This window comes from Lissotriton vulgaris, chromosome 5, assembly GCF_964263255.1.
Source record: "Lissotriton vulgaris chromosome 5, aLisVul1.2, whole genome shotgun sequence".
In the NCBI taxonomy this organism is placed as follows: Eukaryota; Metazoa; Chordata; class Amphibia; order Caudata; family Salamandridae; genus Lissotriton; species Lissotriton vulgaris.
The window spans coordinates 481,885,272-481,898,124 of record NC_141693.1 but is presented as its reverse complement, the minus strand read 5'-3'; the positions used below and the strand labels follow the sequence as shown (position 1 = coordinate 481,898,124).

Genomic DNA, 12,853 nt, shown 5'->3' with positions numbered 1-12,853 from the left:
CTGCGGCCCCAGGGGCTCCGTTTTCTGGCATTGTAAAAATGCGAAGTTTGCAGAGTAGGTCTCCAAGGAGACAAAGATTAGATGCACAATATTTTGGAACACTGTATCCTTCAACGTTGAATAAACCAGAGCTTTACATAGGAATCTCTTCCTACTAAGGTCGGGCGGATTTTAACCTTTCACCCACTCCAGACGTCTATTGGAGTATTTACGGGAGAAAGGGGTGTGAAATATGCACGACTGAGTTACTCTACAAGTCTTGCGTTAGTTTATCGCCTTACCAAACGTTAGGGCGCCATGTAGTGTAGTTCCTAGTTTCCCACTAGGCCCTGCGCATTGGAATAACATAAACAGTAGTATCGACGTGGAACTGCGGATATTCCAGGCCTCCACTGACTATGCTAAACTTAATTGGGTTGTGTTACCAACTAGCTCAGAGGTCACTGGAAACTTTCTTCTCTGCATAGGAAGTGATCAGCTTCCTTGGCACAGACAAGAAGGGATTCAGCTTTCCAACAACCGTGCAACATGACAACTTTGCTCCTCAGATCAAGAGTCGATCTCTAGGGTCGTGTGAAACAATAGACACAGATTTCACTCAGTCAGTCTAGTGCAGTTTACTTTCACGGTATGTAGAGAATAGAGAGACGGGCGTGTATCAATAAAGGGTTAACATTTATTGAACAGTCTTTCTTCTCGTACAAGAGAAATGTATTGCCACAATTGCAATAACTGTTATTATAAAAAGTACGTACAGTAAGATAAGTATTGCGAAATAGAACTGTAAAAGCATTGATATGGTTTCTTAGCCATACAATGGTTTAAAAGTAATAAAACATATATACAGTCATATATACATTAGGCTAACATACTCAACTGGTGCTTCTAACTAAGCCTACCCCAGTGTGCCTGACCTAAGCCTAACACGTGAGAAGGGGAGTAAGTAAGTAGCTTAAGTTAAGTTGGTTTTGCCAAGGTTTGTTTCAAGAATTCTCGTCTAAGGGTTTAGTCAACACCATACCTCTGAATAGAATGATGGAGGATTGGTATCTCCTTCAGGGGTCTCTCTCGATATCCCAGTCACCCGCGAGGGTAAACCGGAAGCGCCGGGACTGGATTTCTCTGCACGAGAAAGGCAGCGGCTTCTCTCTTCAGCGCGTCGAGGAAGGAGGGGTGACAGCGTCCGCGGGCAGCTGGGCTGGATGTCTTCGCAGAGGACGGCTGCACGGCTCCTCAAGCGTACTGAACCATAGTTCGCGCTGTAGCGGCGATAATGGTAATCAGCAGCTTCACCACCACAGGATAGCAGGCTGCAGCGACAGAGTGCTAGTTTTTACCAACACGGGGTCATGCAGGCAGCTGGCATCAGCAACAGGTTCGCTCATTGCTTAAGGCAACGTTGGTAATATTTATACCTGACAGGTGCCGGGTTTGACGCAAGTTTGCTGGACATAAGACGTCAATTAAAGATGTCACTAGGAAGTGACAGTTATCAGTTGCTCATTAGAGTTCCATTACTAATCAAAACATAGCAAGCGGGGATTTCCAGGTTTGCTAAGTTTTTATCTTGTTGAAGAACTCGGAGTGTTATCTAGGAATATCAGATAGTGACTGCTGCTCTGTCATTGCACTAATTGGTCGCAAAGGAAGTAGCAGAGGGTCATGCTGGAATGTGGCTCTGTTCGTGTGAGGCCAGAGATGACTTTTCAGAAAATCGTACTTGAACGGTTATGCCAATATAGGGAATAAAGGGCTTTATAGCCGAATAGGGGCATAAGGTCACAGTATCGATCAGGAACCTAGATAAGCACGCAACAGTGGCAGCAATGCAAATAGTCCAATTTACCGTAACAAATGGGCTGAGAGCATGTAAAGGAAGGTCTCCCTTCGACAAACAGGGAACCCTCACCATTAGGAAACGTCGATACCTAGCCAAACCAGGCTACATCCTAATTAAAGTTACAATGTTTGAAAGTTTGATAGACTTTCACATTGATGATAGAGACGAGAGGGACCACTACTCTCTTCATGGTAAACTCTTCTGCCATTTTCTCAAAAACTCCCCCCCCCCCCCCCCCCAGTCCCTAATTACTAGAATCCATAATTCCACGATATCCCTGAAAAACATCTTGACTAAACCTCTCCCAACAAAAACCCCAGTCAGGTTCCATTGTGAGGAAAGTAATCTGTGGTACACAAAAGGATGCATGACGAAAAAAAAGCATTGATAACGGTCTATAAAACAGAAACCTACTGGAGGTCCGAACGTATAAGAAAACAATCAAAATTGGGGAAGAGAGCCTGGGAGGATACATGCTGGGCTGATTTAGTACCAAAATGGGGGACGATGCACTTTTTTGGAACATAATTGCTAATGGGAGCAGGTTCTTGAACCCTCAGATAGATTGTCCTCTGAACCCTCACATATGGGTAGAACACTTCACCTGTCTGTATGAATCTCCACCTATTGACATACCACCTTATCTCTATGTCCCTCCACAGGACATCCCTCTTGAACCCCATTTGCCATTGAGGACACTAGAAGCGCAATATCCTTAATCAAACAGGGCAGAGCTCACGGTCAAGATAAAATCCCAGGTGATCTATACAGCCACGATCTGTCTATATGGGCCCCAGACTTAAACTGTTTGCCTAATGCTGTAATGGAGGGAATCCCTATACCCGACATATGGAAAGGAGCAGAAATTATTCCCTTCTTTAAAAAGGGATATTAGGGTCTTTCCACGAACTATAGGCCTATTAGCATCCTGGATACTGGCCAGAACGTGTATGTCAGGCAATTACTCGATAAGCTTAATGAGTGAATCCAGGGTAGGGAAATTATGATCCTATACCAAGCAGGGTTTAGACCGAAAGTCAATGCCATTGACCAAGTCTTAAGGCTGTTGCTTATCCTTTGAAAATACACCAAACTTAGAGAAGAACATATTTAGACTGCATTTGTTGATCTCAGAGCAGCCTTAGATTGTGTTCCTACAGGGCTGTTGTGGTCCTACTTAAAGGACATGGGAATACCCGAGACACTATTTGGGCAAATAGCAAATCTCCATCAGAACAACTATGCTCAAGTTCGCTGGGACCAGGGGCAATTATCTGACAAGATTTCAATCTGTAGTGGTGTGAGGCAAGGGTGTGTCCTAGCCCCCATCCTATTCTCCCTTTATGTCAACGATGTGGTAGGCGCACTATCAAAAGGGAATACAGATGCACCAAAACTAAATTGGGTTGTGGTTCCCACACTGCTCTTTGCAGACGATACCCTCCGAATATCCCAGACTCCCATTGGCCTCTGATTGCTCCTGGCCAACTGCAATGCCTATTGCTTATCTAAGGGCCTTGAAATAAATATTTCCAAATCAAAGTTTATGGCAGTTTGACCCCATAAGGTATTCAAGCAACCCTTAACCCTGGAAAATGAAACCTTGGAACGTATGCATAGATTTGAATATCTGGGAAAAATGTCTGATAGCAAGCTATCATGGATACCCCATATTGAAAAGCACAGGGGAGTGGTCCAGCACCAAGCTTCAGTGATTTATTGGAGATTTCTGGGGACAACCTCGAGGGCAGTCCTCCCCGCGATCTGTTTAAGTTAAAGGCGGATCCGCTGCTCTATATGGGGCCATGTGAAGTCAGATCTTCTTACAACTAGTGAAAACAAGTTTGTACGTTCGCTACTCCACCTCCCTATTAGCACTCCCCTAATCCCTGTGTTTTTAGATGTTGCTTTAAAAAGAGTGGGAGACCTAGCTAGACTCAGATCCTTATTATATTGGGTAAAACTATGGATGACCGAGGAGCTGATCCCATATCGGAAGGCAGTAAAGGAACTCTTGACTCTAGATATCCGTCTTACATGGTTTGAATATATCCGTTATTGGCTTGACAAGTTGGACCTCGGTCACTTCTGGGCAGACCCTGATTCGCTGGCAGACACATCCAAACTACAAGTGAAAGCCTGCTACTGGGAGTTCATCCAGGCAAACCTCCACAGCTCCTTTACTCATGGCAGGCTGACACAACAATTTTTCTCCATCAAGGATACTCCAAGCTATGAGGTCTTTCTCGACCTACCACTTAGCAATAGCAAAATCACTTTACTTAAAATTCCGCGATGACACACTTGAACTAGGATTGTTTATGGCCTCGCTGGTTGCAAGTGGGAGGATCGGTAGTACATCCACATGCACCTTATGTCCCAAGCTACAGAACGAAACATTACACTATGTAATGTTCTTCTGTCAAGCATATAAAAAACCAAGAGGGAAGTAGGTACGACCACTATGCAAATATCTTGGTGTACAAAGGTATCTGGAGGTGCTAAGAATTTTGAGGAACAACACGTCCACTTACATAGTTTTTGCAGTAAGCAGCTATCTATTCTCAGTCGCCATAATAAGGAAAGGGAATGGTCTTACATTTTAACTTGTTGGTGCTTTTAACTTAATTTTAACCTAGATAAAACTGCAATTTGCCATGAAAGCCCTTGCCTTGCGGGAACCCAGGAACTAAGACAAGCAGTGTATTGTTAAAACAACTGTGACATTATAATAAGCATTTCAGCCACGATATCTGACCCCTACTCTTTCCATGCACAAGATGTAGTTTGTTCTAAGCTGTACAGGTTTTTAGACTAGGAAGTTTTAACAAATGTTTTATGATGATTCTAATAACTGATTGATCTTATTGATAAAAATGTTTCACTTTTCAGCTTATGTAATTGCAATAATTGTATGGCCTTTATGTTTGTATGTTTTATGGAATAATCTTTGGAAATGAACAAATTGACAGGTATTAACATCAAAATTCTTCCTTAAGTGTTCAGTACTTATTCTTGCACTTAATCTCCTCTCTCATCCTCTGATGGGGAAAGTCATCTACTGTCACTACTTTACAGTGTTCCAAACTTTGGTCTTAAGTTCTTTGGCTTTTGAGCCCTGAAGACTTGAAGGCACTTCTGTTGATTTTGCGCAAGATTTGGAGACTACTTTCTGAACACAGCTCAAAGCATGTACCAAAGACCACACTGAAATTAAACATGGATATTCCAGAGTAATGAGCGCCCAAAGCAAATCAGCGCAAGTCTTGTGGCCAACGTGCCCCTCCGTACCCGAGATTTTACCCCATGTGATCCCTCAGAGTTTCTTATGTCTTGTTCAAATAGGGAGGCTACCCATCCTTCAAACTAATGGTACACTTACTTGTCTCTATCTTTTTCCTAGCACCAATCTTTATCCTAGTCAAGCTTCTGCTTGGGAGCCTCTAGATGCTGCTGTTTCTCCTTCAGCTAACTGCACTGAGAAGCAGTGTTTGGCAGGGCATGTCCCTGTTAATAGAGGGACCACACCCAGACTGACACACAATTCAAGATGGCCACCAGAGCGCCTATGAAATATAGAGCAGACCCTGACCAGATTTCCATTGCCTAGTCCAGACTGTCTATGGTGCACCATGGTTCCCACAAACACTTGCTCAGGCACACCACCAGCCTCCAATGTTACATCTCACTACAAGTACCTCTTACTAGAGGCCCCTACCATGTGGGGGTCGAAGCACTTGGGGCATCAGTGGATTCTAACATGATTAGAGATATTTTGTATCTTCTGTTCAAATTATAACTCACAATACACTGGCCTTTTTCAATTACTCTCCACTTACACTTCTCTTCTGCTAAGTGGAAAAGAATCTGAGTTGAAGTCTTTGTCCTAGTGCATAGTTGACTAAGGCAAGAGTCACAACGAGTATTGTGATACAAAACGTCTTTCAAGAAAAACAAATTACAAACATACAGGATTCTAACAGGTGATTACATGGTAAGTAACATTTTCCTTTTGCCCCAGAAATCCTGGAGTGAACATGCCATTGAACTCGTCCTAAACAGTCTTCCACACAGGATGCGTTCGTTTAATCTCCCAAACGCTGATTGGACCTTTAGCACAAGCTCTTTGTCAGAGCCATAAACTAGTGTGAGGTTTTTGGCTCTTTAATATCACACCAAGCCATCTTAGGCTAGACCAGTGGAATGGCACCAAGATGCGTCTTCCTCAAAGAAAGCATGTGTGGAAATGTTAGTACCCCCTAGTACTACCTTCCTCTTTAGGTGTATGCTGGTTTCTTACAGTTTCAATTGGGGAGGCAACCTACAAGGCATGACTGCAAACAGTAGTGGATCAGCAATTCTCCCGTGTAACCTGAGCTCTCTGGCATCCCCAGTATCTCCCTTATCAGTCTACCATCAATTTTAACTGCAAGACTGGTTCCTTGCATGATCGTCCATTCACAATTTCTACATGCTTCAGCCTCCTGCTCCCTCATTACCCATTCTGATGCATTCTTGTCTCTCCTTCATCCTTCCAAACCCATCAGCCTGATGATTAACGTTGACAACACGCAATGCATTATCGTTCCCCTGATTGACCTGCTTGCTCAGTGCCTCTTTCCTATGATTTCCTCTTTCTAGATACCTCCTTTATCTCTCCTGTCACCATCAGGCATGGACTGACTGACAGTGAATCAGATTTCCAAACAATCCGGTAGGTCTCACTGGTGGTAGGATTGAGTAGGAAAGATTTGCGTAGTTTATTCAGACATAACTAACTAACTGCACCATACAAATGAAACAATTTCATAGCAGACAGTGTGGCAGATACCACGGTTCGGCTTGTGATTTTATACTGGCCAGTAACAACCAGATGTCTTATAGCTGCTTCTCTATATTGTCCAACCCCATGAAAGCGTTTAACTCATTATTACTATTTTCTTTACTTACCTCCATACCTCAGGGGCATACAATCCAGATTGGGGTTCTACGTCGCTTCCCATTCTCCTCTGCCTTGCAGCGGATGAGTGTTGTGGTCCGTTGCGCTAGTGGCACCGGCACTGATGTCTACATGAAGGGAGCTCCTGAATTGGTGGCCAGCCTCTGCAGCAGTGAGACAGGTAATGCTTAGTGACTCATGGCGTTGCCAGAGGCAGTCAGGGGTATTCCTGTGTCCCAGCTACAATCCTTCTGGTTCACTCACTGCACCATCCCCATGGCTTTTGGTAAATTAAATCTCTGTATTCTACCGCAAAGAATGTTATTCTTTCTTCACAAGGTGTCCTTTAATGCCCTACCTGCTTTTACATTATCTCTGAAAAGTACAGTGGTGGAGCATTTGTAGGTGTGGCATTCGGATCTTAAAATAGTTACCAAAGTGACCTGCCCACCATTAAACATTTGTTTGCTGTGCTTGATGAGGTAAACACGTATTCTCAGCCATGGACATCAAGTGAAATCTAACTGTAAGTTTAGTTTAATAAATGCAAGATGTTTAATATGTATGATTATCTTTATACTCCTAAATAGATATGTACATTTTTACCTGTTGTACCTTGTGTGCCACTTCCCCCCTGCCCCCCAAAAATAATTTCTGTAGATGTCATTGTAGGAGCTGGATGTAATTTGCATGAATGCTACAGGCTTGAAGGTGAAACAGATGCAGGCAGAGTGCTGTGCTTTTCTGATTCATATGTTTCCCCTTCAGTTCCCGCTGACTTCTCTGAGATGCTACGACACTACACAAAGGATGGATTCCGTGTCTTGGGCTTTGCGTACAAGCCATTGAGCACAAACATAACCTTTGAAGAGGCGCAACAGCTTAGCAGGTACCAATAGCGCTTGAACATGGCTTATGTAGCTCTTTATCTCAGTCATGCTTAGGTTTTCTTAGAATTCAGAACCAATATATTTTTTCAATATTCAAGTGGGCATTGGTAGTGTTACAAAGGACCAGTAGATAGGAGGCATAATAGAGACCAGCGGTGGGTAAGGCAGACTCCACAAGAGACAGAATATGGATACTGATGTCAGAAGGGGCCAGCTGGGATTGAACATTGAGGGCCAAAGGGACATCATGGGCTCCACAGGCGAAAAGCTGTCAAGCACAACTTAAACCAGAGACAACCAAGGAATTGACAGTGATATAAGAAACAATTAGGAACTTGCAACTATATAAAAAATAAAATTAACAAAAAACAAGTAGAGAGCAGGCATAGATATGAGATACAAACAAGAAGTGTACTCTGATATCACAAGGAACGATTGGGCAGGGAACCCAGACTTACCCATTAGTGAGTGGGATTTATTTCTTTAAAAGAAAACCTGTGAGTTAGCATTGACATCATAAGAGATGTGAGTGAGTGACTACTAAAGTGGCACAAGGCAGACATTTGATGGTCAATCATAGAGAAATTAGTCATTTGATAAGAGAAGTAGGGACCTACGTACTCCTAACTTGGGTGGGGTAAGTGGTGACAACCTCATGCCTGGTTGAATCTAGAAAACTAAAAAATTCTGAAAACTAGGCAAGATTGTGAAATAGGTAATTTGTGTTTACCATTCAAGATTTGAAATAAAATAATGGTGAAAATAAGTATGACAGAAAAGGGTTTTAATTTGTAAGGGTTTTCATTGAGAACTGATCTACAAAAGCTACGTACTGTAATGTCCATCTCACTCTTCCAGTTCAAGGTATGCACAGTTTTTGCCAGGTGCCAGAAAGCCTATGATACCCAGTTCTGTTAACAAAGCAGTGGCTTACAATACATTTAATTCGTGAATCAACACATACTGCACTTAAGATGGAAAACATTTATGATTAATAAATAGGTATGAATCTCTGTTTAGGGATATGGGATATTTTGTAGCACTCCAAATTTTAGATCACCTTACTCTGGGGGATTGTTTTCAAAAACATTTTTGTGCACACTGACTTACAATTGGCAAACAAAAATGTAGAAATTCAAAAACGAATGAGAAATGTTTTACTAACCTGCATTCCCACACTTCTCCCCCCAAAAGAAGGTGTACCCCACTTGTCTGGGTGTACCAGTTGCTTAGGATAGATAAGAACCACAAACACTGCATTAACATGTCTAGCTTCTTATTTTAAATTATATTGATTGTCGGGATGGGTAGCTGTGGTATTTCCTCAAAAGGTCTATTGGCACCCAGGGTAACCTGATGGCCCCATACATTTTAAAAAGGAAATAGTGGAAGGAGTACATGATGCTGCCCACTGTTTTTCCTATCCATGAAATGTTCACAAAAAGCACAATCATGTCTCGCCATTCTATAAGGGGAAAGTTCCAGAATTTCTGCAGATCGACAGAAGTCAAGCCATCATGCATTCCCAACCATCTATCAATAAAACCAGTACCCCACTTGTGCGGGTCACAACAGCGACCATGTGAAGTGAAAGTGGTATCAATGTAGTCTTTGAATAATTATAATTGTGGTCCACTCCTGTTGGGCCCATTAGGCCCACCCACATAAGTGGTGTGCCCTTGTACTTTGGAGAAATTGTTGAGCCCTGTGTGGGGGAGTGTAAGCTCATGCCAAGGGGGCCTCTATCGATGATAATTCCGCTTTTGGTCCAGTTGTGTACATTCCGGCTTCGGTATCACCCTCCTTGGGCGATAAATGAGACAGAATCCACTAGGAAGTGGTCACCATCCACCAGTTTGAAGCCACGTCTGTAGCACCCAGGTGGATTCAATAACGACTCAAGAAGAAAATTAGAAATGCTAGTACATTCTGTGGCTGCAATATGTCCCCAGAGTAATTTTTGTATGATGTGTAGCTGTAGATACACATGCTGCACACCCTCCTGCCATCTGGTGTTGGGCTTGAAAGTGTGCAACTTGTTTTACTCTGAAGATGTTTTCAAGTCACCAGTTATGGTAACTCTATCTATTATTGGTAATGCACATGGATCCATTGTTAGATTGTTTCTTTCCGTCAACTGGTTTGGATGTTTATCCTGTGAGCACTGTGTTGACGCCGTGTGCTGTCCCATCATTGGTACCTCTAGGTCCTTCCACCCCGATTTGCGTGAACAATCTTCCTTCTGCTTCGAACATGGTGACCTCCGTTGATGTCACCGGCCGAGTTCCTTCCATCGCACCCCTCATGTCTCTTGCTCTTCTCTTCCCGGGGCCTTCTACTCCTGGTCTGCCATCAAGAATGCAGCCTACATGATGGAAAGAACCCCTTTCCAGTGCGGTCCACAGTGACATTCGAAATACCCCGGGACAGATCACCATCAAGGCCAAGGATCTGGGGACCCCTTCACACTCCATGGGTGAAGCCCTGGTTGGATACTGAAACCTGGTCAGTATCTTGCTCACCTCTCATCATACAAGACGATTTCCTGGGAAACAGCCTTTACAGCGCAGGCTGAGCCGTGCATGCCTGAACCACATGTGCATGAACCACGCATGTCTGTACCACGCATGTCTGCACCACGCATCTGCCTTAACCACGCATATGCATGGTTAAGGCAGGTAGCGTCTAGTGTTCAGATGTGCAGGAAGAATACGAGGAAGAGTCGGACTACTAAGCACCAGGAACAGACAGGTAAGTCGGGCTGGGGACTGGTTTTGGCGGTAGTTTTTAGGGGTGGGGGTCAGGGTAGATTTTGGATGGGACAAAGTTATAAGGCTTAGGGCGGGGGGAGGGGTAGATTTTGGATGGGACAAAGTTATAAAGCTCAGGGCAGGGGGAGGGGGAGGGGGTTCAGGGTAGTTTTAAGGGCTGGCCTGGAATTTGGGGAGAGTTTTTAGAGGTGGGGTTGGTTTTAGTGCTCAGGGTGGTGGAGTAGGGGTAGTTTTTTGGAAGGGGCAGGGTTTTAGTGCCTAAGGCAGGGAGAGGGAGTCGGGGTAGTTGCTGGGGCGGGGTTCTGGAGAGTTTTTAGGGGGTCGTAGTCGTTTTTGTTAGGGGGCAGGGTGTTAGGCGTCGGGCGGGAACGGGTAGTTTTAAGGGCAGGGCAGGACAGGTTTTAGGCTTCAAGGCGGGGGACGAGGGAGGGTGATAGGATTTTAGGGTTTAGGGCGGGTAGTGAGTAGCGGGGGTCAGAGTAGAGGTAATCTTTACCACGTATATCCCCTTACCAATCATGATCTTACCACGAAATTGCATGGTAAAGGCATCCGTGGTTTAGACGTATTCGTGGTTAGGACGACGTAGAGGCATGCGTGGTTCTGCCTTGTGTGCCTCTGTCACACAACCCAATTTCCCTCTTCACAACATACTTAAGAATCGATAGTAAAACAATAGCGGAGTGCATTCTGCCCCTCCTGCTAGACCTGGTTCACTCAGACCAGAATGGCTTCATCCCATGCTGTAGTACCTCCTTTAACATTAGACGTCTCCAATCGACCATGGAGGAGGTGCCTTCGGAGGTGGCCCCAATCGGCATTTTGGTCTCTTGACCTGGAATAGTCCTCTGAAATGCTAAACTGGGATTATACGTATTGGGTCCTACAGTGCTTTGGATTTAGCCTGCAACCTTTAGGCTGAATCCTACAGCTTTACTCTAACCCCATGGCAGGAGTCAAAACTGGACAGCATATATCAAGCCCCTCCCCAGTGGCCAGGGTCATTTGGCAGGGGTTCGCCTTATCAACTTTACTATTTGCTCTGCCCCTTGAACCGTTGGCGACCAAGATAGGGGAGTGTAGCCATAACTGAGGTATACCTATAAAAGACCAGACACTTGTCATTTACTGATTGCAGGCAACATAATTATCCATCTTCGAGGCATTCATGATAATCTAACCCCTCTGACCGCTAAAGTAAAGGGAATTGACTGACTGTCTGGGATATAAATTAATTATAATAAAGGCCTTGCCTTTCCCTTCATTGATAATCTGACAAAGGAGAAGTTCATATGGGTGTTTGTATCTTATTAAGGGCACCCACATTTTCTAATACCTGGTTATTCAAATAGACAACAAACAGGTGGACCTTCATGACGGCATCCTGGCTAAGGCTATTAGATTGTTGAGTTCACAGAACTCATTCTGGTTCCCCACCTATCCATAGCCCTGTTGAAAATGATGATGTTTCTCAGCCTTCTTTATTATTATTTTTTTAACTAGTCTCCCGATTCTTGTCCGCCCTCGAAAGTTCTGTGAACTGGACACTCTTCTAGTGGACTTGATATGAGGGAAAGGAAGCAGAAGAATAACATTGTCCAAGGTCCAGCTCCCAACCACAGGATTTCAAAATAAGAGCACCACATTTTTCCCAATATTACCTACCAGCACAACTCCAGTGGGTAGCACGTTGGTTAGCTGCCCATCATGAATGGGAAACCGGATACATGTTTGCACAGCTGTAAGAGGGGCATCTTCATGGCCTAGTATTGCCTAGTGCTACCAGTCGTAGTCACCATTTGCTCCTTATTAACACGGCCCTAGGTTGCTTGCCACAGGGATTCCCCCACACCATAACCCGGCGCTATTATTTCCCAGTGCATAACTCACGGCGCTGCCGTTGGAAACCGTATTCTTGCAAGTAGTGCATTAGCGGTCAGGGAGGCGGCTGGGCATACTAGACTTGAGGGATCTATTTTTAGGCTGAGTCCCTCTGAGCATCTCGGAGCTACAAGAACAGCACGCCTCGCATGGGGGAGCCTTTTTGATCTATGGCGCTATTAGGCAAGCACTGACCACACAGTGGGATATTAGAAGTCTAAAACCTGCCACTAACCCCCTTCTACATACATTACACACCATAGGGCATGGAAGGATCCTGTTCATATGGCAGTACAAGGCAAATCAATGAGATCCCTTCTTTGCCCTCATACAACTTAGAAATAAATGGGACAACTCATTTGGCAGATAATTAATGGTCTCATTGCCTCAGAGTATCTCTGCAAGGTCTCCAAGAATGCCTGCAGCAAATGAATTTAATTTCTTATATAGCACTAAGCATATTTAACCCCCCCCTTAGATGTTGCACCTCATACATCTGTCAGCTACAGATGCATGTCACTGGCCAACATGG

The 12,853-nt window shown here is 44.2% G+C and overlaps 1 protein-coding gene across 5 annotated transcripts in view; it reads left to right on the top strand.

The window, feature by feature from the left end:
- Positions 1 to 12,853, top strand: part of ATP13A2 (ATPase cation transporting 13A2) — an 831,233-nt gene that overhangs the window by 685,972 nt on the left and 132,408 nt on the right. For all 5 annotated transcript variants that reach the window (XM_086921931.1, XM_086921933.1, XM_086921932.1 and 2 more), the window contains 2 exons: positions 6,804 to 6,960; positions 7,548 to 7,668. In XM_086921931.1, the coding sequence (XP_086778057.1) occupies positions 6,804 to 6,960; positions 7,548 to 7,668 (278 nt within the window). The remainder of the gene's footprint in view (positions 1 to 6,803; positions 6,961 to 7,547; positions 7,669 to 12,853) is intronic.